A 26162-nucleotide genomic window follows, 5' to 3' on the forward strand; every position below is an offset into this window, starting at 1 on the left:
TATCACTACTTCAGTAGTATAGCAATGTTGTCATGTTTCTTTTAAAGTAAGCTTTGATCAATGCAGTCAGTAAGGTGTCAAACATATGCTTGGTGTAATACCTCCTGGATGCCTCAGTTATACCATGATTCAAGGGCTGGAGAAAGCTAGTGCCTTCCAAGAGAAGAAACACAATAACAACATCAGAATGAGCAAATAATGAGTCTGGGTGACTAGGACTTCTTTCCACAATTGGCAACACTCTGAATTCAAGGTTTTGTTTTGTTTTGTTTTCTGTTAAACTCACCTTAGTTTTCATGGGTAATCTAATTATAAAAACCAAGACACAAAAACATAAGGCACTGTAAAAAATCTTTTTTCCAAAAGAAAAGTGGGATTAGGGTCTTTGTAAAGCAGTAATAGGTTCATCATTTTGTCACCTGAGACACTGACACAAATAATGAAGGAAATCCTGTCCTTGTTTCCTCTAAGCTTTCAGATTATTATCTATTTCCTTAAAAGTATGGGAAGGCATGCATTTCCAAACTAGGCTCAGGACCTGTTGAGGCACATAGCTTTTATCTCTGATCGGTCTCTCCAATCGCTTGGAATACTTGGGTGCCAACTCAGCATTTAATGGTTCTTCCTTCCCCATCGACTTTGCATTTCGCAGACGGTACTTATTTTTAAACTTCTCAGACCATTCCTTGCTGGCAGGAAACGTGTCTGAACTGCCCTGACCACCACATGCCACACAGATGCGTCCAGCCTGGGTGCAGACGGCCTTTGCAGTCCGAGGCCGCCTTCCACACTCTGCCCCTTCACTCAACAGGTTAACGAGGTCTCCATCTTCTTGGAGTCTACCTCACGGGAATCTTGGAGCAGACAGGCAAAACACTTTCCAGGCCGGCCCAAATGGCCCTCTCCTTCTCCATCACGAGTACTGTTCACTCATCGATACCAAAAAGGCGCCCCACGTTCCTACTACTCACGCCTTCGTCCAGCTTCTCGAGAATTCTCATCGTGCCCTCCAGAGGCAGGGCCTTCAGTCTCCTCCGGACTTGCGTGGGGTCCAGGATTTAATTCCCCCAGGGCCCAAACCCGGGCGGCTCCACATAGGCGCTCTTCCCGCTGCCGAAGGCCCGAACCGGCGAAGCCATCTCCCAGGCCGTTTGACTGCAGACCGCGCCTCATCCTCTCCGCTCAGCTTGCTGGGCATCCTGCGAGGGTTCCACTCCGCCTGCTCACCAAGCGGGTAGGAAAGCAGGAGGTGTAACTGAGCACAGTTCTTCGTGACGTCACATCGAGGCCCTCGATCACTGACAACCCGCGACACTTTCAGCAGTGGTTCTATCTCGCGAGACTTGGAAGACCGAAAAGGAGGCTGCGCTCGACCCATCTCGCGAGGCTTGGAGAAGCGACCCGGGAACCTGGTGGGCGGGCGGGCCGGAGCCGGCAAGATGGCGGCGCAGGCGCTGGCGCTGCTGAGGGAGGTGGCGCGGCTGGAAGCGCCTCTGGAGGAGCTGCGTGCGCTCCAGTCGGTGATACAGGCGGTTCCGCTTAGCGAGCTTCGGGAGCAAGCGGCGGAGCTGCGCCTTGGCCCGCTCTTCTCCCTACTTAACGAGAACCATCGGTGAGAGATCCCCGGGGCTTGACCTGGAGTGAGAACACCTCCAAGTGTGGAGACGGGGTGGGTGGGGGCGAGGAGAGTGACTTTCCTTGTTGGGGAAGCAAACATTAGCCGAAATTGCAGAGAGAAAGGACCCCGGGCAAGAGATGGATTCAAGCCCAACCCCTGGGTGTGTGTTCTCCAGTCGCCTGGCCTCGCTCCCTTATCCATGACGTGGGAATTGGAGAAGAAAAGCAAGGTGGTCCACCTACAGAATCTCCACAACCATGTGTATGAGTTCTTGTCTTTTCTCTTTTTTTAAAGAAGGGTCCTGTCCTGGGCTGGGGTTGTTGGTCAGAGATAGAACGCTTACCTAGCATGTGTGAGGCATTGGAGTCAATTCTCATAGCCACATTAAAAAATAAATAAAATAAAGTTATTATGGCCAACTGCAAATAAGAATATATTTTTTAAAAAGGGTCCTGGCCGGGCGCGGTGGCACACGCCTGTAATCCCAGCGGCTCGGGAGGCTGAGGCAGAAGGATCGTTCAAAGCCAGCCTCAGCAAGAGCGAGGCCCAAAGCAACTCAGTGAGACCCTGTCTCTAAATAAAATACAAAATAGGGCTGAGGATGTGGCTCAGTGATCGAGTGCCCCTGAGTTCAATCCCCAGTGTGTCCCCCCCCCCCAACACTGGTAATTCACACACATTTTGAATTCACACACATTTTGAATCATTCCTGTTACAGGATTGCATGTATATTCGCATAATATGTGCTCTATATACAAGGAATATTCATAACAGATAGTGTGTGAGAGCAGAAAACCCAGAAGCAACCTAAATATCCATTAAAAATGGAATATAAATTAATTATATGGTATTACCATATAACACTATGCAGTTATTAAAATATTTGTGATTAAAAGTAAGTGCTAAGATTACTGCTTTGCAACATGGAAGTCAAAGAAGATAGACTGTAGATGTGGATATAGAAGGACCTCTTTTTAATAGGTTCAGTGAGAAAAATATAGCAAAATTTGTGATCCCATTTTCTGTAATTTTTAAAAAGAATAACAGATCCTAACCCACACTTGCCTAAATGGTGTAACATGGGACTGTCAATAGCAGAGATTCAGTAGAAACTACTAATATGGTAATAGAAGTTAAAATGTTAGGACTGCATCTTTTACTTTTGATTAATACACATTTAAAAGATGCCAATTGCAGTTATATCATTTAAAGGAATTTGATATCATTTAAAGGAGTTTTGAAATGTGATACAGAATTTAAAGTGATCTTATTACTTGAAAAGTTAATGAACTTCAGAATCAACTCTGGATGATTTCAGGGGGCTTTCTCAGCTTTGACCTAAGATTTCTCCCTTTTTTTGTAAGTTTATCCCTTTATTAAATCCATAAGTTACCATTATTCAGCTGTACCTATGAAATATCTCTTGATTTTTTTCTCTCTTTGAGGTTCTCATTCTCTCGCTCTTGCTAGGTCTGTTGTATTAGTCTTAATCCTCATTACCTCTTAAGTTTTCTTTTCTGACTAGTCCTTCCCAACTTGTAGCCACAGGGAACGTCTCAGGTCATTTAGCTCAAATTTTTTCCATGGTTTCCCTTGCCTACAGTTTGAAATCATGATGTCTTCATCTAGTATTTGGGCCCTTCCAAGTAGATTTCCATCCTACTTTTCCAGTCTTATCTTTTTCTTTTACTCCACTTATATTTCATCTGTTCCACCTACCATGTGGCATCACTTAACATTCCCTAGAGCATGACTTGCACTTTTCTAACTTAATTCATACCCATCCTACTAACTGAATGCTGTCTCCTCTCTACAGATTCTGTCGATTCCTTAAGGTCCAGCTAAAATGCCATCCTTACCAGAGTGTCTTTCTCACTTATTCCAGTTGCATACTACTGTTCCTCAGATATCCTAAAGGACATCATCATTTCTGTTAATGACACTTGATATAATTGCCTTGTTTTGTTTCTCTGTGTATGTGTTTCTAGTTTGTAAGTATTTTTAAGTCGGGGCTATATTTTGTTTATCTCTGGCCCAACATGCAATACTCTGTGTAAACTTGATACAAAATGAGGTTAATAGAATTTAGAGAGGGCACCTAGGTCACCTTCTTCATATTATAGATGAAGTAACTTTCAAAGGTCATGCTGCAAGTTGGCAGCAGAGAAGCAGCAGAAACTGAAATGATAGAGCTTAAGGAGTAAGGTCTGTGAGGAAGATTGTCCTTGAATGTTGGAGTAGTGTCTTAGGAAATAATATTAATGGAAATTTAAAGAGCAATTCAGAACTGGATACATAATAGATAACAATTGCAATTTGTGGGAATAATTTTTTTCTGGATAATATACTGGCAGTCTCCAGATATATTGCTATTATCCTGCAATAGGTTGCTATGTATTGGGTCAGGTTGTGCTCTTGTAGATATAAACCTAGAATCTTTTTGTTTTTTAATTTTTTTTTTTTCAGTTATACGTGACAGTAGAATGTATTTTGACACGTATACATGGACTTTAACTTCCCCTTTTGTGGTCATACGTGAAGTGGAGTTACACTGGTCATGTATTCATATATGAACATAGGAAAGTTATGTACAATTCATTCTACTGTTTCCCTTTCCCATCCCCCCTCCCTTCCCCACTAAACCTAGAACCTTGACAGGAATTTTTATGAGTGAAATTAAGTTCTAAGATCACTGCTTTATAAAAAAGGAAGTCAAAAAAGACTGATTGTAAGTTACTTACTCTTTGGCTTTTGGTACCAAAGGGCTACACATGACCTGAAATTGACACACTATGCAATTTAACTTAATACTGCTTTTAAAAAGGGGGGGGCTTTATTGAGGGAAAATTTATATACAAAGAACTGCATATAATAAAATGTACAGTTGGACAAGTTTTGATATATGTATATAACCATGAAACCATCACCACAGTCAAGATAATGAATCTATCTTTCACGCCCAGAAGTTTCTTTACTCCCCTTGGTAATCCTCCCTATCTCAGCCAGGCAACCACTGATCTCCTTTCCGTCGTTACAGAGGAGTTTGGTGGTTTGAGTTTGCTGGGGTTTTGGTGGTGTTTAATGAAAGGTGTTTTTTTTTACGTGGAGTCTTGTAGTATGTAGTCTTGTTTGATATCTTTTTACACAATGTAATTATTTTGAGATTTATCCATGTGGCATGAATGAGTAATTTATTCATTTTTATTGCTGAGTTAGAGTCCACTATGTGAGTATACCCGAATTGATATATCTATCCCCTGTTGAGGAACATTGAGTTGGTTTTAGTTTGGGAATATTGTAAATAACACTGCTGTGAACATTGATGTACAAGTCTTTGCCAGGAATGGAATGGTTGGATAGTGTGTAAGTAGGTATATGTTTAACTTTTTCAGAAATTGCCAAATTGTTTTCCAAAGTGGTTATACCATTTTATATTCCCATCAGCAGTGTATGAGGGTAGATTTTTCTACGTATAAAACCTAAAACTATAAAAGTTCTGGAAGAATGCGTACAAAAAACTTTTTGTGACCTTGAGTTTAATGGATTTATTCAATAAGACACCAAAAAAACAAATTGAGAGACACAGAAAGCAGGATGGTGGTTTCAAGTGGCTGGGAGAGTAAGGATGGAAAATGTTCAGTGGGTACAGTGTTTCAGGTTGGGAAGATAAAAAAAAATCTGGAGATGGATGATGGCGATAGTTGCACAAAAATGTGCGAGTATACTTATTGCTATAGAACTGTGTTTAAAAATTATTAAAATGGTGAATTTTATATGTAATCACAATTCTTTTTTGAGCTGGGGTCTTGCTGTGTTCCCCAGGCTGACCTTGAACTCTTTCTGAGCTTAAGTGGTCCTCATATCTCAGCCTCCCAAGTAGGTGGGACTACAGACATGTGCCACTATGCCTGGCTTTGATGGCATTGTTTTTAAAAGGAGAAGAAACCCATATCCAGAAGCAGTCATTCTCCATTTCTCCTGTATTCTTGTCCTCCAGGCAATCAGAAACCTATTTTCCATTTCTATGGATTTGTCTATTCTGAACATTTTATATAAATAGAATCATCAAAATGAAGCCTTTTTGCTGGGCATAGTATCACACATCTGTAGTCCCAACGGCTCAGGAGGCTGAGCCAGGAGGATCACAAGTTCAAAGCCAGCCTCAGCAAAAGCAAGGTGCTAGGCAACTCACTGAGACCCTATTTCTAACTAAAATACAAAATAGGGCTGGGGATGTGAGTTCAATTCCCAGTACCAAAAAAAGAAGAAGCCTTTTATGTCTGTCTTCTTAGCGTAATATTTATAAGGTTTGTTCATATTATAGCATTATGAGTACTTCCTCCCATTTTATGACTAAATAGAATATTGTATGACTATACCACACTGTATTTATCCATTCATCAACATTTTTGTTGTTTCTACTGCTGTAAGTGTTAATATGTAGGTTTTCATGTAAACATGTTTTTAATTTTCTTGGCTGTAAAAAGTCTTAAGTATTCCGTTACGCCTAGTTATGCAAGGCAGAATCCTTAAGTTAAAAAGAGTATTTTTATTTTTTAAGACCTTTGATTTGTATTCCTTGTCATCTAGAAAAGTTGTACCAGTTTAATTGTATTCTCCTGTTACCAATATATTAGCCCATTATTTGTACTGTTTATTAAGAGACAGAAAATTGGTCTTGAAACAGGCTCTTTTCCTTTTGTATTTTTTCCCCCTCTTCCATCCCCACTGCTATTTCTCTGGTCCACTTCTTCGTCACCTCCCACATGAACTGCCTTCATATTGAATATTCTTTCTTTAATGTTGATGAATGATTTTTTGTTGTTGTTGTTGTTTGTTTTCATTTCTATTCTGTTCTGCTGGTGATGGAACCCAGGGCCTTGCACATGCTAAGCTCATGCTCTATAAGTGAGCTGTGTTCTTCAACCCCAGGATGATTTCTGTAAGTTAGATCTCATTGTTACTTCTCTGTCAAAGCTATCTCATGACTTAACATTGCTTTTCTGGAAAAAGTCTAAATTCCATGTATGACATAAAAGATCTCTGGCTTCTGTGCATCTCTCCGGTTTCATTTCTTGCTACTCATGTTACCCTTTTTCCTTCTCTCTATCTCTTCCATTTTGACCCCAGTCATACCAAGTCCCATGTGGTTCCTGAAAGTATAACAAGATGTTTTATTCCTGTTTCTTGTGTGCTACTACTCCCTCTTCTTAGAACACCTTTCTGTCTGAATCATAGTTGCTTTTTATTTTTCTGTATCTTCCATTAGACTGAATTCCTTCAGGCTGAAGAATATATCTTAATCCTTGTTTGTAGCCCCAAAACACGCATAGCAGATGTTATCGGGTACTTACCAAATATTTAATGAGCAAATAGAAGTTGCTTTTTCAAAAAATAAAATCTTTATGGAACTAGTGAGCCAGGCTTCACTACTATTATTAGACTGTTGCTTCCAATGTGGCAGGACATGAACTAATGAAATCTATGGTGTCTCCTTTAGGGAACAGACTACTTTGTGTGTATCCATTCTGGAGAGATTGCTCCAGGCTGTGGAACCAGTTCACGTGGCTAGGAACCTCAAGGTTGACCTACAGAAGGGACTTACTCACCCTGATGATTCTGTTAAAATTCTCACTCTGTCCCAGGTATGAAACTACTAGCACACATAAGAAGGAACCAACATTTACCACCTTCTCAGGGCCAGGTTCTATGCTTGGTTCCAATCTCTCTGTGTTTCTAGGGTGTGTCTATTCTATTCTATTGGGCCTAATGATTTATAACCTGACAAATAGAAGCCGAAGTAAAAAGATCCGCTGAGTACTGTCTCAATCATTCACTCACCAAATAATGACTGAATTCCTTTGACATGCCAGGCATTGTGCCATATGCTGTTGGAGTTACCAACATAAATCTATCATGGGATTTTTTTTTGTAAGAGCCTCCTAGTGCTAGAGAAAAAAGATTAATAGCTACCCTGCCTAACATTGTAGTCACATGAACTAAGTGCTATAGTAAAGGTCATTAAGCCCAAAAATTAAGACAGTAACTCTTACTCTCTTGGAAACCAGAATATCCTACTATTTGAATAAAGAGCTTCTGTTAAGGATTATGTTGTGGAAGTATTAGAAACTAAGCAGTTAGTTCCCTAGTAAATACTCTACTGTTCTTTCTTCTTAAAGGTGCTTATTCAGTAAAAAAGGGAGAAGGTATCAATTTATTCATTGACCACATATGTGCCACACATCACAGTAGGTGCTTTACTTGTTTAGTCTCATTTAATCTTCAAAACTGCCCTGGAATTAAGTGGTATTATTTCCATTTTACAATTAAGAAATTAGGCTCAAAAAAATTATTTAATTTGTCCAAGGTCTGTGCACTAAAAATTGACATAAATTGTTTTCATTCACTAACCTACCAATACTCTTGACCCACTGTGTCTGCTTGTTTTTTCCTGTTCATTTAAAGGTGGTAAAGATATTACTACACCATCTGTGTGTTTGATTTTAATGAATTTGAGTCATTGTGAATTTTTTGTGACCTGTCCTACAGCTGTAAACACTAACTTCTAAACTAATCTCACACTAAGGAAATTAGACCATCATGTATTCACATATTACTGTACCTTGTAAGAGTGTTTCTTATTTTTTTTTTTCTCTCAGGTTGGAAGGATTGTTGAAAATTCTGATGCTGTTACGGAGATTCTGAATAATGCTGATCTACTAAAACAAATTGTGTATTGCATTGGTGGAGAGAATCTATCTGTAGCCAAGGCGGTGAGTTTACTAGAACCATCAACTAACATATAGAGACAGTAGTGTGCTAAAGTCAAAAAAAGTCCTTAGGAATTGAGAGGTGAAGGGTTAAAATGAATGATTTGGTAGTGAACTTCTTTTGTTTTCTAGGATAAATGTATCTACATTATTGGGCTTATATTGGGTTATTTGATCTTTCCCAGTTACAAATAACAGTAACTAAAATGTCATGACTGCTCATTGGACAAGTACATTTTGTGCACTGATTTTCACATCAGTCTTAAGAAGTAAATATAAATACTCTGTATTTTTGTGACTTAAGAGATGTTTTCTTTATCAGGCTATCAAATCCCTGTCAAGAATATCACTAACTCAAGCTGGACTTGAGGCTTTATTTGAAAGCAATCTGCTGGATGATTTGAAAAATGTAATGAAAACAAATGATATTGTTCGGTACAGGGTATATGAGGTAAGTTAAAAACTTTGTGACATTTACAAAACAGAATACAGAATACAGTATACAGTAAACTTGAATTGGAAGGCAAGATGGCTCATTTAATGTGCATGTATTGAATGTATAATCTGTGTTAGGCCCTATCCATGGTGCTAGGAATAAAGGAATTAGTATGAGGGACAGTCATACCAAAAAATAGTGCAGTATAAGTACTTTATTAGAGGAGATAGCATTGAAACTGGACTGAAATATTACTCATCTATTAAAGGAGTATTGACCCAAGGCCACACACTTAATAGACTGCATACTCAAAATGGAACCCTATACAGTTTAATTCCCTCTTCACAAAGCTTTCTTACTTCACGTGCCTTGATACCACAATACCCTTATTTTTATTTTGCATCTCTATTTCTTCTCAAACTTTTGGCTCTTTATTCTCTTAGAACCTTCAATTGTTTGCATTCATGGAGGCAAAATCTCAACCCCAGATGTTATTGTATCCTGTATTCATTTCTAGGCAATTTTTTTTTTTTTTTTGTGACCATCTTCGTTGCTCAGGCTAGTCTGGAACTCATAGTCTCAAAGGGTCCTCCCACCTGAGCTTACTAAGAGCTGGGACTACAGCTTAATTTATCTTATAATTTCAGTTCCCAACTATGTGATGGTGGCTCAAATGTAAATTTCCAACCCAGATCTTTTTTCTGAAATAAGACCTTCATATCCAACTGCCCACTCACTCTTGCCCTAGTGGAGGTATTCCAGTCCTCTCATACTCATGCTCAAACTGAATGCCTGATCTACCCGATCTACCCCATACCCATGATAAAATACAGCAGCAACAAACTGGCCCTGTCCCAAAGCTCACAGAGTTGTGTATTACACCTTGAGCTCATTCTTTATGAGGCCTTGTTCTTGCCACGTATCCATTCAGTCATCACATTGTGTTGGTTTTACCTAAACTTACATATTTCTCTTCATTGGTATATCACCACAACCATACCCTATGATAACCTACCACTACTGCTTACCTGATCTGCTTTTGTCATTCATCTCTCACCTATCTTACATGCAATCAGAATGATCTTTTTTATTTATTTTTTTAAATTGACATGTAATGTATGTATTTATCATGTATAGCAAGATGTTTGGAAGTGTATATGAATGATCTTTTAGGGACTGAATTTTAGTTCAGCAGTTGAGTGCTTGCCTAGCATGTGTGAGGCACTGGGTTTGATTTTCAGCACATAGAAAGAAATAAAAAATAAAGATCCATCAACAACTATATATATATATATTTATATATAAATATGTATAAAAGAATGATCTTTTAAAAATTTTTATCTGGTTCTGTCATTTCTCTACTTAAAACTCTTCAGTGTCCTTTATCTCTCAGTAGGCTCTCAGGACATACTTGTTGAATGAAGAAGTAACTGAACAAATGAACTTTTTTTTCCTTTGTGGTGCTAGGGATCAAACTCAGTTCTTCATACTGCTCTGCAAGTGCTCTACAACTAAACTACATTCCTAGCCCATAAATGAATGTTTTTTATAATCTGCTTATTTTTGCTAATTTAAGTTCTTATACCTGACTGATGATTTTTGGAGACGGGGGGAGGAATGCAGATATACACAGATATAATGGAATATTTTGGTGCCATGGTAATTTTTTATGTGTTCAATGAAGTTTTTCTAGAGACAAATAATGGATTTTTAAAAACTCATCATTTCAAATACATAGTTCTGCATTTAATTTAATGAGATCTACTAGGTTTGTGGCTGTCTTGACTTTTTCTGTTTTGTTTTGTTTTGTTTTGTTTTGTTTTCCAGCTAATTGTGGAGATTTCTTCTGTGTCATCAGAATCTTTAAACTACTGTACCACAAGCGGATTGGTAACCCAGCTTCTGAGAGAGCTGACTGGTGAGGATGTGCTAGTCAGGTGTGTTCACTGACAGAGTTCTTAAAGAGAGTTCTTAAAGAGTTCTTAAAGAGGCCCTCTTTTGGAAGACCAGGAACCAGCCTTGTGACCTGCCATGATCTTCCTTATTAGGGCCTGTGTCTAGTCTGCAACCTCAAGACTTTTAAGCAGGGCATGTTGGTGCACACCTGTAATCCCTGCAGTTTAAGAGACTGAGGCAGGAAGATCATGAGTTTAAAATGAGCCTCAGCAATTAGCAAGGCCCTAAGTAAGTTAGTGAGACCCTGTCTCAAAATAAAATATAAAAGAGAGCTAGGGCCTAGCATAGTGACGCATACCTGTAATCCCAGCAACTCGGGAAACTGAGGCAGGAAGATCGCAAGTTCAAAGCCAGCCTCAGCAATTTAGCAAGGCCTGAGCAATTCAGTGAGACCCTGTCTCTCCTGTCTCTAAATAAAATACAAAAAAGGACTAGGGACGTGGCTCAGTGTTTGAGTGCCCCTAGGTTCCTTCCTTAGCATCAAAAAAAAAAAAATTTGCTGGGGGACAGGGGATGTGGCTCCATGGTTCCGTGGTTAAAAGCCTCTGGGTTCAATTCCTAGTACCAAAAAAAAAAAAAAAAGACTTAAGTGAAATCACTCAAGTTACATTATGACAACATACTGGAACTTAGCAAAGCCCTGCAAGACAATTCAGCTGTTTTCAAATGACTGTGTCCACTGTCCCTGGGCAGGTGTGCTCTTAAACAGCTACAGTCACATGGAACTGCCATTTCTGATTACTTAACATTTTATCAGAGAGATCCATTGACATTGTTAAATAACAGCAGTGTGACTTAATAGAAAAAATATGGGCTTTTGAAAAGGAGATGGATTTGAGCTTGCATACCTCTCTTCTACTTATTAGCTATTTGGCCTTGGACAAATGAGTGTAGACTTTCTATCCCTCAGTTCCTTTATTTCTCTGATGGAACAATAACAACTCTAAAGAAGAGATGAGGATTTGGGCTGGGGCTGTAGCTCAGTGGCAAAGCACTTGCCTAACAAGTCCCTAGCACCCATAAAAATAAACAAATAAAGGCATTCTGTCCATATACAACTATAAAAAATATTTAAAAAGAGAAATTATGAAGATTAAATGAATTGACCATAGAAACCAATACAGTGGTAGATGTGGATCCTCAAATGAATGTTAATTCCAATCTTCTTCCAGCTCCCTAGTCTACTTGCCCCCTAAGTTCGTTTTACTATCTGCCAAACATCTCCTAATGATATTCCAGTTTGCTATTACATCCTCACTGTTGAACAATTTGTTTCAAGTATTTTGCTATTATCATATTAGAGCTGTCATCTTTGTGTATGTGAGTTTTAATTTTCCTCTTTCCAAATGACTTTCTTTTTTTTTGTTTGCTTTGTGGTGCTAGTGTTTGAACCCAGGACCTCTTGCATACTAGGCAAGCTCTTGGCCACTGAACTAACACACTGAGTCCTGAAATCCAGATTCTGATTGTCCTGTGTTCTTTAAATGTGACTGAACTTGTTACACCTATATGCATAAATCAGTCATTAGTTAAATTTCAAAGCACTTGTATATTAACCTAATAAGGACGTATGAAAAAACCTGCAAATAGTCAGTTTTTACATATGTTAGCATCAACTATTAAAATTCTGTTTTAGTTATTTGGAGTAATTTTATCATGGTTGAAAATTAGTTGATACTATAGAATTATTAAGTTGTTAATATGTGGTAATTACAGTATAATTATGTAAGGAAATATTCATGTTTTTTACAGATGCATACTGAAATGTGTAGGGGTAAATGGCACGATAACTAGGATTATCTTTAAAATAGTTCAGCAAAAAATGGGAAAGGAAGATGAAGTAAGTAAAGCAAAATCTTGATAGTTATAAAATCAGGGTTATGAATGCATGGTGGTTTGTTGTACTGATCACTTCACTTTCATGTGTGTTTGACATTTCAAAATAAAAGCTAAAAATTTCTTGGAAAACAGCTATGTTATAATAGAAACAATATACTTGGACCTAACATCAAAAAAGTCAAGATTCAAGTATAAATTCTACCTTGTAACAATAAGTGATATTCCATATAAGTCCTTGTAGGTCTTGTGTCCTCATCTAAGAAGTAGAACCAAGGGTATGAACCTTTCAGATTTGGTAAAAAGATTAACTAATATGAAAGCAATTTTGAAAGCAGGCTATTCATATGCACAATCTCCTTGTTTTTGTTGTTCTTTCATTTTAGAGCCACCTGTATAGAGATGGTGACATCTCTGGCATATACCCATCATGGACGACAATACCTTGCTCAAGAAGGAGTAATTGACCAGATTTCTAATATAATTGTTGGGGCAGATTCTGACCCCTTCTCTAGCTTCTACTTGCCAGGTAAGAAACATTGGTGCCTATGGAAGTGACAGTGCATGTTTTGCTTCTGAGTTATATTGACTGGAAGAGGCCAAGAATTATTTTGCTTTGAGCCAATTCCTTTTAGAAGATACCCATGGCCACCAAATTTAGCAGGATGTTAAAAGGATCATTAATCACAATCAAGTAGGATTTATCCCAGAGATGCAAGGATGATTCAATGTACAAATTCATAAATGTGGTACAAGAAATTAACAGATGAAGGACACAAACTCATTTGATTGTCTTTGTAGATACAGAAAAGGCATTTTGATACATTCGACATTCTTTCATAATAGCTCTTAATACAAGGTGTAGAAGGAATAACCTATTCAATGGTGAGAAGTTAAAAAATTTTCCTCTTTGATCAGGAACAAGACATGGATGCCCACCACTTTTATTTAATATAGTACTAGAAGTCCTAACCAGAGCAGTTATGTAAAAGAAAAAAATAAAAGGTATCCAGATCTGAAAGGAAGACTTTAAATTGCTCTTATCTGCAGGTCACATGATCTTATATATAGAATACCTTACAGACTCTGCCAAAAAACTTGAATGAATTCAGTAAAGTTGCAGAATATAGTAGTAACATACAAAAATCAGTAATGTGTCTATACTCTAACAAATATATGAGAAAGAAAACAACCTCCTGGGCTCAGGATGTAGCTCAGTGGCACAGCACTTCCTAGCATGCTTCAGGGCCTAGATTCCTACAAAAGAAGAGAATAATTCCATTATGATAGCATCCATAAAAATAAAATACTTAGGAATGAGTTTCACTAAGAAGATGAAAGATCTGTACTCCTAAAACTATAAAATAATGAAAATTGAAGACACAAGTGGAAAGATACCCCAGATATATGGATTGGAAGAAATGATATTGTTCAAATTTCTGTGCTATTACCCAGAGCAATTTACAGATTGAATACAATTTCTGTCCAAATTCCAATGACATTTTTCACAGATGTAGGGGGATAAAATCCTAAAATTCATATAGAAACACAACATAGCTGAAATAGTTTAAAACTTTAATAATCAAAACAACATGGTACTGCCATGAAACAGGCACATAGACAAGTGAAATAGAACCCAGAAATAAACTGCATTTGTGGCCAGTTGATTTTCAACCAAGATGCCAAGAACATTTGATGAGGAGGGACAACCTTCTTAATAAATGGTGTCAAGACACCAGATGTATACAGCAGAGAATGAAATTAGATTCGTATTTCACACCATATGCAAAAATTAACTCAGTGTTTTAAAGACTTAAATATAAGACTTGTAACCAGAACTGCCTAAATAAATAAATAAATAAATAAATGTAGGAGAAAATTCAGTGACATTTTTCTAAACCAAGATTTTTGGAATGTGATCCCTGAAAGTACAGGCAATAAAAGGAAAATGAGACAAATGGAATTGTACCACACTAAAAGTTTTTTTGCACAACTAAGTGAACAACAGTGAAGAGGCATCCTATGGAATGGGAGAGATGTTTGCAAGCCATATATCTGGTAAGGTATGAGTATCCAAAATATTTAAGGAATGCAAATGATTTGGTAGCAAGGAAACAATCCAATTAAAAAATGAGCAAAGAATCTGAATAGACACTTCTCAAAAGATGATATAAATACCTGAGAGGTATATGAAAAAATGTTCAGCATTACTCATCAACAGAGAAATATAAAATAGAACCACAAGGAGAAATCATCTCATACCTTTTTAGAGTGGTTTATTTCAGAAGAGATGAAAGATAGCAAGTGTTCACAAGGACAAGGAGAGGGAAAACTCTTGCACACTGTTGGGGAAATGCCAATTAGTATTCAACCATAATGGAAAACAGTATGGAATGTCCTCAAAATGCTAAAATGAGAACTAGAAGATGATCTGGCAATCCTACTACTGGGTATATATCCAAAGGATGTGAAATCAGTATGTCAAATACATACCTATATTCCCATGTTCTTTGCAGCATTCACAATAGTCAAGATATGGAATCATCCTAAGTGTCAGTAGATAACAGATAAAGAAAATGTGGGGTTATGAATATAGCTCAGTAATAAGAGCACTTACTTAGCATGCAGGACTCTGGTTTTGATCCCCACATCACCAAACAAAATAAAGGAAAGAAAATGTGAATCATATCCACAATGGAATACTCTTCAACCTTAAAAAGAAAGAAATCCTGTTATTTTTGAGCAACATAAATAAGGGACATTATGTTAAGTGAAAGAAGCAAGGCACAAAATGGTAATACCATGTGATCTCACCAGTACACAAACTAAAAAAGTCAAATTGACAGAAATAGAGATTAGAATAGTGGTGAGGCAGGGTTGGATAGATGTTGGTCAAAAGATATAAATTTCAGTTAGGGGATGGGGTTATAGCTCAGTGGTAGAGCGCTTGCCTTCCATGTATGAGGCACTGAGTTTGATTCTCAGCACCACATAAATAAATAAAGGTATTAAAAACAAAACAACTAAAAAAACAAAAAATTAAAAAAATAAATTTCAGTTAGGAGACACATTGACTAGTTAATAACAAATGTATCATGTTCTTGATTTTAAAGTGTTCTCATCATAAAAAAGGTGTGAGATAATACACCCTTAATTTGTTCAATGTAGCCATTCCATAATGTATGTAATGTTTTGCTTAATACATAAATGAAATTTGTTAATTCATAAAGTTAATTTTAAAATAATGGTACCCATAGTCCCTTAATAGGTAGAATCCATTGCTCTGAGAACCATGCATGCACTATTGACTGATTTTCTTGAAAAGTTAGTGCTTTTTAGAGCATTAGGGTTATTTTCTTTAGAAGCTCAATTAAAAGAAATGATTAAAATAACGATAATAACGTTTACAGTACATGTCAGATTGATCACATCTCTGAGTTGGAATCTATATGGTATAGGTTCTGCTCCAGCCATTCTATTTTAGGGCTTGATTAATTAATCTTTTTTAAACACTTCTCAAAAGTTGGGGATTTATTGCTTCCTCAGGTAACCTACTTTATTTTATTGAGCATATATGTTTAAAAGTTTCTTCCCAATAATGACTCCAAGCTTGCCTTAACTATAATTTGTATCTATCGGTCCTTGTTCTTTGTTCTTCCTCTGCACCTTTGACACCCGGAGGTACCTGTTTTCTCAGGACCACATATCACCAGTCATTTGGATGTCTGGATGGTCTCGGGTTTCCAGGCAACATACTAGCCTTTCGCCTCTTTCTGTTCCTTGGAAAACATAGAGCCCACAATTTGTACTGTTTAACTCTTCTATTAAGATATATTTTTGTAAATGTCTTTAGGATTTGTGAAATTTTTTGGAAACTTGGCTGTCATGGATAGTCCTCAACAGATCTGTGAGCGTTATCCTGTCTTTGTGGAAAAAGTGTTTGAAATGACAGAAAGTCAGGACCCCACCATGATTGGTGTAGCTGTAGATACAATTGGAATCCTGGGATCCAATGTTGAAGGAAAACAGGTTTTACAGAAAACAGGTCAGTATAACTTGTCTTGACTTTGTTTAGGTGTGTCTTATTTTTTATAAGGGTGCAATAACTCAAGTTCTTTTGCTGGTGGGTTAATTACATTGTAGAAACTACTTATGCTGGTAGGTAGCAGTCTTCATTCATGACTATGAACTCATCCCTAAAAGTCTCATAATTCAAAGTCCAAAACCCTTTCATTTTTTACTTCTCAGTGTTCTACCAATTAGGATGAAATACTCTTTCCTATATGTCTTCTTTGAATAGTAGTAACGGTACAAATACTACTCTAACATTAGCTTTTTTAAAAAATTATTTATTTATTTGTTTTTATGTGGTGCTGAGGATTGAACCCAGTGTCTCACATGTAATAAGCAAGTATTCTACCACTGAGCCACAACCCCAGCCCCTAATATTAGCTTTTTTAATTTCACTTACCTCACTTCTTTGGGCCTTATTTATAAAAAGGGCATAACAATTACTTATCAGGATTGTTGTGAATATTTGATGAATTTTATTTATAATGTCAGAAAGGAAACAAATACTCATTATAAGACTTGTTAAGGAAAATACTTCTATGACACATCCATGACTATCTCTCTCTTTTTTTTTTTTTTTTTTTTTTTTGCGGTACTTGGGATCAAACTCAGGGCCTTGTGCTTGCAAAGCAAGCACTCTACCAGCTGAGCTATCTCCCCAGCCCGACTATCTCTTTTTTAAAAAAATTTTTTAGTTGTAGATGGACACAGTGCCTTTTTTTATTTGTTTTATGTGGTGCTGAAGATGAAACCCAGTTTCTCACATGTGCTAGGCAAGCGCCAAACACTGAGCTACAACCTCAACCCCAACACATCAATGATTATCTTAACGGCACAACAAATTCTGCACAAAATAAAATATGCAGCACTATTATGAAAACCCTTTTGAAGTATATGTTGAAAATTAATATGCCATATGTATTGCAGCTGATATCCCTGCTGCATGTACTTTTCTAAGTGCTTTTACCTATGACATATAATCCTTTTATAGTCCTGCAAAGCACATACCATTGTCATTCTCATTTTACAGATAAGTAGCTGAAACTCAGAGAAGTTAAGAAAATTTTCTAAGATCATACAGACTGGGGCAGCTGTTCTCAAATCCAGGTCCTTTGGTTCCAATCCTATACACTTTGCCTTATGTGTGCTGCATTTCATATAATTGTGTGTTTTAGATCTGTCATGTGATCTCTGACTATATGCTTATTTTTATGTTGATTTAGGTTGATGGGGGTCATAATATATGAAAGTATACTTCATATCCATTAGGATGCTGTTATTTAATTTTTTAAAATTTCACAAAGTAACAAATGCTAGGATATGGTGAAGGTACAATCCTATTTTCTGATGTGAGTATGAAATGGTGCAATCCCTGTGGAAAATAATATGTAAGTTCCACAAAAATGAAGCAATTACTATATAGTCCAGAATTTCACTTCTTAGTATATTGTGAAAAGTATTGAAAGCAAGGACCCAAATTCATTGATGGATAAATGGTAAACAAAATGAACAAAATGTTAATGTACATATAGTGGAATCTTACTCAGCTTTATAAAAGTGTGTGACATGTGCCACAGCACAAAGGAAGTATGAAGACATTGTGCTAATGATATAGACATGGAAAGCATACTCTTAAGAATCTCCTTAGATGAGGCACACAGAATAGTCAGATTCATAGAAACAAAGGAGAATAGTGGTTACCAGCAGATGAGGATAGGGAAGAATGGGAATTATCACTTAATGGGTTCAGAATTGTAGTTGGGTTGTTGAAAAAGTTCTGCAGGTGGATATGGTAATAGTTGCACAATAGTGTGGAGGTATTTAATGACAATGAACTGCATTAAAATGGTTAAAATGGTAAATTTTATGTTGTATATACTTTACCATATTTAAAAAAATCTCAAAATCTCATTGTTATCTTCAAAGGAACTCGCTTTGAACGCTTGCTCATGAGACTAGGACATCAAGCGAAGAATGCCTCCACAGAACTAAAAATTAGATGCTTGGATGCAGTTTCATCTCTTCTGTATTTACCAGTAAGTGGACTGGGAAATTAATGAACAGTGGCTTATGTTTGGGACAGTAAATCTGATCTGTGTGAGTCTACATAATATTAGTTTATGTAAACATTGACCAAATAAGTGCCATCTTCTCACTTCTAGTAAAAGAAGAGAACTTCATTATATGACTAGTGGCATTTTAAGTTAAAGTGGAATCATAGAATATCAGAACTATAGAAGCCATAGTACAAACAGAGAAACAACATGTATCCCATTTGTTTACAATAAAAAAAAAAAAAAAAGAAGCCATAGAGCTTGCCTAATCCTGTCCATCAAAAACTGGGAAGAATCTGGACTGGATTTGAAGATGAGTGCTTCAGACTAAGCTAGGAACACACAGCAAATTAATGAATGAGAACCTTCTAAACCCAGGTTTTCTGACTTTGAAATGCATGGTTTTCTCCAGGTAAGGTAACCTTGTGAAATTTTCCTTTTTTGTCCTGTAGCCTGAGCAGCAGACTGATGACCTCCTGAGGATGGCGGAGTCCTGGTTTTCCTCTTTATCTCGTGATTCGTTGGAGCTCTTCCGTGGTATCAGTAATCAGCCCTTCCCTGAACTACACTGTGCTGCCTTAAAAGTGTTCACAGTAGGTATTCTCTTCTCCTCCTGTCCTTCTGAGGCTCTGCTCATTCAACACATGCTTACCTGGAGTGATTCAGTCCCTGTGCCATGCTTTGGGGATGCACAAGGGTAGAGCACAGATTCTGCCCTCTGCTGCTTCAGAGACCAATGAGGAAGATAGATGTTAACAGATTGTTCAATAAAAGGTATAGGGGCTAGAGATGTGGCTCAGTGGTAGAGTGCTTGTATGGCATGTATGAGGCCCTGTGGGTTCAATCCCCGGCAGCCCCCAAACAAAAAAATATTAGTTTCTTTTTGAAGTTTGAACTGGTTGCTATGAGATCATGGAATTAATTCCAAACTCCTTACCCACCATGCTCAATTGACCCAGCCTTCAGTTTCTTCCTGAGCCTTACTTTCTGCTGTTCCCCTTCTGGCACTGAATGTTCTAGGGATGCTGACCTGCTTTTTTCAAGTCTCTGGACGTTTGCTGTGCTCTCTGCTTTCAACACTCTTCCCTAACCTCACTCGTTAACCTCTTATTTGTTCTTCAAGAACTAGTTCAGGTATCTTTTCACACACTTTGCCCAAACTGATAATTAACTCGATGTTAAATTTGAATTTTAAAATTTAAATAAATTAAAACTTTTAAATTGAAAATGTGGAGAATACAACCCTGAATAAAATAGATTAAAAGTTTTCTGAAGTTTCTTGTGTGTTGAGGGAGCCAGGCAGTAAATGTGATTGTAATGTTACTTATTACCTGTTTCTGGGTACTTACTCTCTTCTCCCATTAAGCAGTTTGTGGAGAAAAGGACCATATCTGATTTGTCTTTGTAAGCTCAGCACTTGCCATGGTGCCTGGGCTCATAGAAATGTAGTTATGTCTTTGATAATCTTATCATAATGGGATTCATGCAGCATACTAGACTAGAGTATGACCAGAGAGGGAAGGCTTCCTGACAATGTGTTTTGTGATCTAAGTCTTGAAGGATACAGATATTCCTATCATCTTCAAGAACATCTGCTTTTAGACTGCTTCACCCTTGTAGTCATTGTATGAGAAGGCCATTTTGGCTCCTGCATTGGTGTCTCATTATTAGTTTATTTTAATTTTGCTATTCTACTTTATCCTCCACTTAGTTGGTCATGATTGTAGAGATAGTTTTTTTATTTACTTGTTGGGATAGTTATTTTTATTTCAGTCCACTTTTCATCCTCAGCTATTGTTAGGTCAGTATTTCTCAAATATTAACTTTAGGGATCTTGTTGAAATGTAGATCCCGTGGTAGTTCTGAGGTGGCGCTTGAGATCCTGAATTTCTAATAAGCTCCAGTTGGTGCTAATGCTGCTGGTCTGTGGAACACAGTTTGAAGGAAAGAAATTATAAGCTTATTACTTGTTCTTTACTAAAATGTAATGGTGAAGTTTTCATAAACATAAAGTTGCTTATTCATTTATTTTATAAAATTTGGAAAATACTAAGAAGTAGAATTTTTTCAAATCACATGAAGTTGTATGTTTGTTGTATTTCAATATAGTTTTAATATTTATTTATTTTTATTGAAATATTTTGAACAGTCATACCTTGCCACCTCTGCCCAATCCCCTTTCCCTTCCTCCCTGGATGTAATCACCAGCACAAATTCAGGATTTCCAAACCTATATGTCATTTCATATTTCTACTACATGTTGCCTATGTAAACAAAATGCATTATAGTGTAATGTATATAGTATATATTGTAGATTCTTAAATTTTGTAAATAGTATCACACTAGTTTTATCATTCTACAGTTTGCTTTTTCTCTTCAATATGTTTTTAAAAATATATCAATGAGTGATAGGGATGCAAAATGGCAGCCACCACAGACTCAGACGATTTATGAAAACCGAGTATACAACCTTAAAATAGAATGTGGAGGACTGGGGTTGTGGCTCAGTGGTAAAGTGCACTGGGTTCGATCCTCAGTACCACATACAAAATAAATAAATAAAATAAAGGTCCACCAACATCTAAAAGAAAAAATATAGAATGTGGACCTTAATACCCAGAAGCACCCCCCTTTGTAAGATTTGTAACAAAAATTAATATGAATGGAGTTAATAGTTCTAATGGAGTAGTGACCCAAGAGCCACATCAGTGCTAGCAAAATGGCAGAGTTCATACAGCATCAGAGTTGTTCTGCAAGAGCTGTAGCACTTAGTGACATCTGAAGAAAATATGAAAAACTCCCTCAGCCGCCAGAAGGACGGTGTTACAGCAATTAATCAAAAAGAAAAAGCACAAGCCTTCCCCCCATTTGATTTAAGCAGTCTTTATTTTCCACCATAGTAAATTTTCCAGATACGTATTGTAGACTTCAAAGTACTGGAAAGGAAGCCCCTATTCAAATGTAATTTATCTTAAGGTACTGTAAATGATACTAATTTTTTGTCCATTTGAAATATATAAGTTGTGCTATATATATCAATGAACTGGGCAGTGGTATATGCGTATAATCCCAGGTACTTCGGAGGCTAAGGCAGTGTAATCAAACAAGTTCAAGGTCAGCCTTGGCAACTTTGTGATATCTTCTCTCAAAGTAAAAAATAAAAAGCGCTGAGGAGGGCTGGGGTTGTAGCTCAGTGGTAGAGTGCTTGCCTAGCACATGTGAGGGCCTGAGTTCAATCCTCAGCACCACATAAAAATAAATAAATAAAATAAAGGTGTTGTGTCAATTTATAATTAAAAAATATATTATAAAAAAAGTGCTGAGGATACAGCTCAGTGATAGAGCATCCCTAGGTTCAATTCACAGTACCAAAAAAAGTGCATGTGTTTATGTATGTATGTATGTATGTGTGTGTGTGTTTATGTTTTAAAAGAGGTAATTAGAAAGTCAGTATTTATTACATGTCCATAATGTATCATTCTCTAAATGAAGCCTCATTCCAAAGCATCTATTACAAATGGTACTATAACAAACATTCTCAAAAATATCTTGTTTTAGGGTAGTCTTCTAGTTTTTGCTTTTTGTTTTTCCACTGTTGTAATCATGCCTTGTGTATAACTGGAATCTGCCTTTGTCATGTAACAGATTTACCCTTGTCTTTTTTGCCTATTCTTTGTAAACAGTCTTAGTAGTTTCTTTTATTTCTGCATAAGTTACTTAATCATTCCTCCATTATTAGACATTTATATTGTAACTTTCACACTATGATGAACATCTTATGTATACAAAGCTTTCTAGTATTTGGCATTTTTTCTTAAATTTGTTTCTCAGGTAATTTATTTGGGGGAAAAGGTAATTCTTGAAATGTTTTTATTAGTGCACTGTAGTCATACAAATAGTGGTGTTCATTTTGCAATATTCATAAGTACATATAACATAATTTGCTTTATTTCAATCCCCAGTACTTCCCCTTCCCCCCCTCCTCTTTTCCCTGATCCCCTTTCCTTTATCTACTGGTCTTTCTTCTCAAAGGTAATATTTAAAAAAAATTTTTTTTAATTTGTTCTAATTAGTTGTACATGGTAGTAGAATGCATTTATAAGTTTTGGTGAATCATACATAGAGTCAAAGGTGATATTTTTAAGGTTCATCCTACCACACTTCTTCCTAAATACTATTCCATCCCACTAACAAATTTAATTTCTCAAGGCCCAGAGAAATTGTATTTTTTCTGCCTTCTATTTCAGGCCATTGCAAACCAACCCTGGGCTCAGAAACTTATGTTTAACAGTCCAGGTTTTGTAGAGTATGTGGTGGACCGATCTGTGGAGCATGATAAAGCTTCAAAGGATGCCAAATACGAACTGGTGAAAGCACTTGCCAATTCCAAGACAATTGCAGAAATCTTTGGGAACCCAAATTATTTGAGACTGAGAACTTATCTGAGCGAAGGTCCATACTATGTGAAACCTATTGCCACAACAGCAGTAGAAGGAGCTGATTGATTTCTTCAAGAGTCTAATACAGAGGACCATATTTCAACCAGAACTAAGACATTTGACTCCATCTGTATTTTATAAAACAGAGAGTCCCCCAACCTACTCCAGCAGAACTATCATGAAGTATCTGATGGAACTTTTATCACCAATGTTACGTTTCTACATTGAGACACAAAACAGAACCAGAACTTGGACTACTTTAAGAGCAAACAAAGATGGTCATAAAAGAATGAGTGTTTTTCAGATTCCTGAGACTGCTTTAATCTTTGCTACAAGACAAAAGTTTGTTCTTTCAGATAGCTTCCATGGATATAGTCATGGTCTTACTTAAAAATCTACTTCAAATAGAATGAACCAAATTATGACTTCTCTTCACTACCTTAAGAATTTTTTTAAAAATTTTTATTTATCCTTTTTCTTCTTCTGATTCTTCTTTTAAAGTCCGGGATATATTCTTCAAAAAATAAGTAGTTTGGAATCTTCAAATTATGATCTGTTTACAAAGAATGCTTTGAATAAGATCTATTGACTTTTTGTTATTCCTTTGAAAAGTGACAAAGTAAGTCTCTAAAAATATGTGGTATTCTTTTGATACTTTTTGCTATTTATCAATGAATTTTATCCTATTTGGCTCTGAGGGAGGAAGAGTGATATTTAAATCATAAAGTTCCCTAACTGCAATTGTTTATTGGTGGGTCATCATTGTCAAGGGTTTTGCTGTTAACTTTTCATATCGATCAAGTCAATCTTGAGTTGATCAGAAAGGGAAACTGAATTTAAACAACCAGCGAAGGAAGAATATGCCATCTCATTAAATTACAAAGAGCAGGCTTTCTTTTCAGTTATGGAAGTTATTCCTACCTGTTTTACAGTGTCCTCTCTCAACAAAGCACTCTGCATATCAGCTCACCTGTCCAGAGGTTTTCTAATGAGTTTTTTGTCAGAGTAACAGCTTCAGAATTGAGAGATGTGTTTATTTTAGATCATGGTGAAGTTGCTAAACTATCCTTGCTCTATAACAAAATGATTCTCAAGTGACTAGATTCCTGTTCCCAGATTAATCTCCTTCACCATCTCTGGTATCTAAGTTTTCTTTTTCTTGTTTTCAAACTGATTTTTCTCTCTACTGTTAGTACCACTAATTAGACTATAGCCAGGTCTTTCCTGGCCTGAAATATTGTCTTTAAAGTGACTTTTGCTTTGTTTCATGTTGTTTATTGGTTCCTGATTTTTTCATTATAGTGAAATTTTTGTAATAAATATGTATATGACCTGGTAAAATAAAGTTTACTATCAACCATTTCTAAGTGTGCAGTTTAGTGATTAAAAATGTGCAAAATGTTTAACAACTACCACCACCATCCATCTCCAGAATTCTTTTTTATCTTGTGGCACTTTACCACTGAGCTGTAATGTAATCCTTTTTATTTTGAGATAGTATCTTGCTAAATTGTTTAGGCTGGCCTAGAACATGTGATCCTCCTGCCTTGTATCCCAGGTCACTGGGATTACAGGCATGTGACTTCCTCTTTTTCTCTTATAAAATTTAACACTTTATACCTATTAAATAGAACTTCCGTCTTCCCATTCCTCCCAGCATCTGGTAACATTATTCTAATTCATGATGCCTTCCCCTCTGCCCCTCACCTCTGTCCTGGGGCTTAAATCCATGACCTTGCACATGATGATGTTAATAATTTTATTTAACATAACCGTTCAGAAGGGTGCCCTGACCTACGTATGGCCAACAAGACATACTCATTCTGATTTTTGTACCTGTGACTTTTGAAAGATTTAATAAAAATTGCAAGCTATTATTTTGCAGTTAATAAACATTGTGTGTGTGTGTGTGTGCGCACTTGCGTGCAGCTTTTCATCAAATGCCCAGAGAGCAAAAGCTGGGGGGAAAAGCTAGAAATTTTTAGAAAAGGAATAGGCCGTCTGTATTAACTATACAGCGGGAGCCATTTATTCCCCAGTGTACTGCTCCTTGGAGGACACCTCCATCTCAAGTTGCTGTGCTGTTGAACTGCTTTAGGGAAAGAGCTGTCATGTCTCCAAACCTCTAACAGACCCTGACCCCATAGGTGCAGTCCCTTGTAGAATGTCTGCACTACAGACTCAAGCTCTAGGTGCATTCAGATAGCCCGTACCTCAGATATCACAGCTACCAGCAGAGAGCTAGTTTGTACTCCAGGCTGCTGAGACAAACTCACTGCATGTATCCATACTCCAGATCCTAGTGCAAAGCTTCAAGGACCTAAGCTGTTACAGGAAAAGAGGAGCCACTGCTAGAGTGCATAGTACTGTGGGGGTCAGAAGCCACTTTACCTCTGTGTCTGAGGTTCTGCCATTGTTGCACCATGCTCACACATGGTAGTGCATTGTTCCCAGACAAGTTGCTGCAGCTACCCCACACTTTGGTAACAAGCTGTCTAGGAAGCACTCCCATCTCCCCATCCCAGTTGCTGCTGCATCCTGCCTCTGACAACTTGGGGCCCGTCAAAACAACTGAGACCCCAGTTCTTATGCCCACATGGTGGTCCTGTCCCTCAAGGAATGGACAGGCCCAGTGGAAAAACTACATTCAAGCTAGTGAAGCAGCCGTGACTCCTCAGTGCCTGACCCAATCTGTTGCCCTGATCCCAGGGAAAGAGTTTTGGCCCATAGGAATAACTCTGACCTTGATGCTTGAACCAGCACAGCAACCAGCCTTTCATGATACCAATGAGAAACAGCCTTGGCTGATCTGTATCCCTCACCCTCAGGACTGAATATCCACAGTGTCCACCTCTGAATCTGAACCTACCCTTCAGAGTCCATGCTGCTGAGCACCCCACTTTCATGGGGAGTGAAGCCAACGTAGCATTCCTTCCCATCCCTCAAAGAGCAAGCCACAACTGTGCCCAACCATTCCTGGTA

At 37.3% G+C, this 26162-nt stretch overlaps 2 protein-coding genes across 3 annotated transcripts in view; one reads left to right on the forward strand and one right to left on the reverse strand.

The window, feature by feature from the left end:
- Positions 1–1302, reverse strand: part of LOC124963993 (protein CutA homolog) — a 40321-nt gene extending 39019 nt beyond the window's left edge. Inside the window, exon 1 of the transcript XR_007104868.1 lies at positions 287–1302. The gene's annotated coding sequence lies outside the window, so the exon portion shown is untranslated. The remainder of the gene's footprint in view (positions 1–286) is intronic.
- A 103-nt stretch (positions 1303–1405) lies between these two features.
- Psmd5 (proteasome 26S subunit, non-ATPase 5) lies at positions 1406–24542 on the forward strand. 2 transcript variants are annotated; one of them, XM_047525332.1, is made up of 11 exons: positions 1406–1612; positions 1733–1879; positions 7119–7263; positions 8278–8391; positions 8711–8839; positions 10652–10761; positions 13003–13145; positions 16470–16661; positions 18614–18723; positions 19194–19334; positions 22989–24542. In XM_047525332.1, exons 1-11 carry the CDS (start codon positions 1440–1442, stop codon positions 23244–23246), a joined length of 1662 nt encoding a protein of 553 aa, XP_047381288.1. In that variant the 5' UTR covers positions 1406–1439; the 3' UTR covers positions 23247–24542. The 2 variants fall into 2 exon arrangements, with proteins under 2 accessions (XP_047381288.1, XP_047381289.1); XM_047525333.1 differs by lacking the exon at positions 1733–1879.
- Positions 24543–26162: the final 1620 nt, after the last annotated feature.

The sequence above is a fragment of the Sciurus carolinensis genome, chromosome 14 (assembly GCF_902686445.1).
Source record: "Sciurus carolinensis chromosome 14, mSciCar1.2, whole genome shotgun sequence".
Classification (NCBI taxonomy): Eukaryota; Metazoa; Chordata; class Mammalia; order Rodentia; family Sciuridae; genus Sciurus; species Sciurus carolinensis.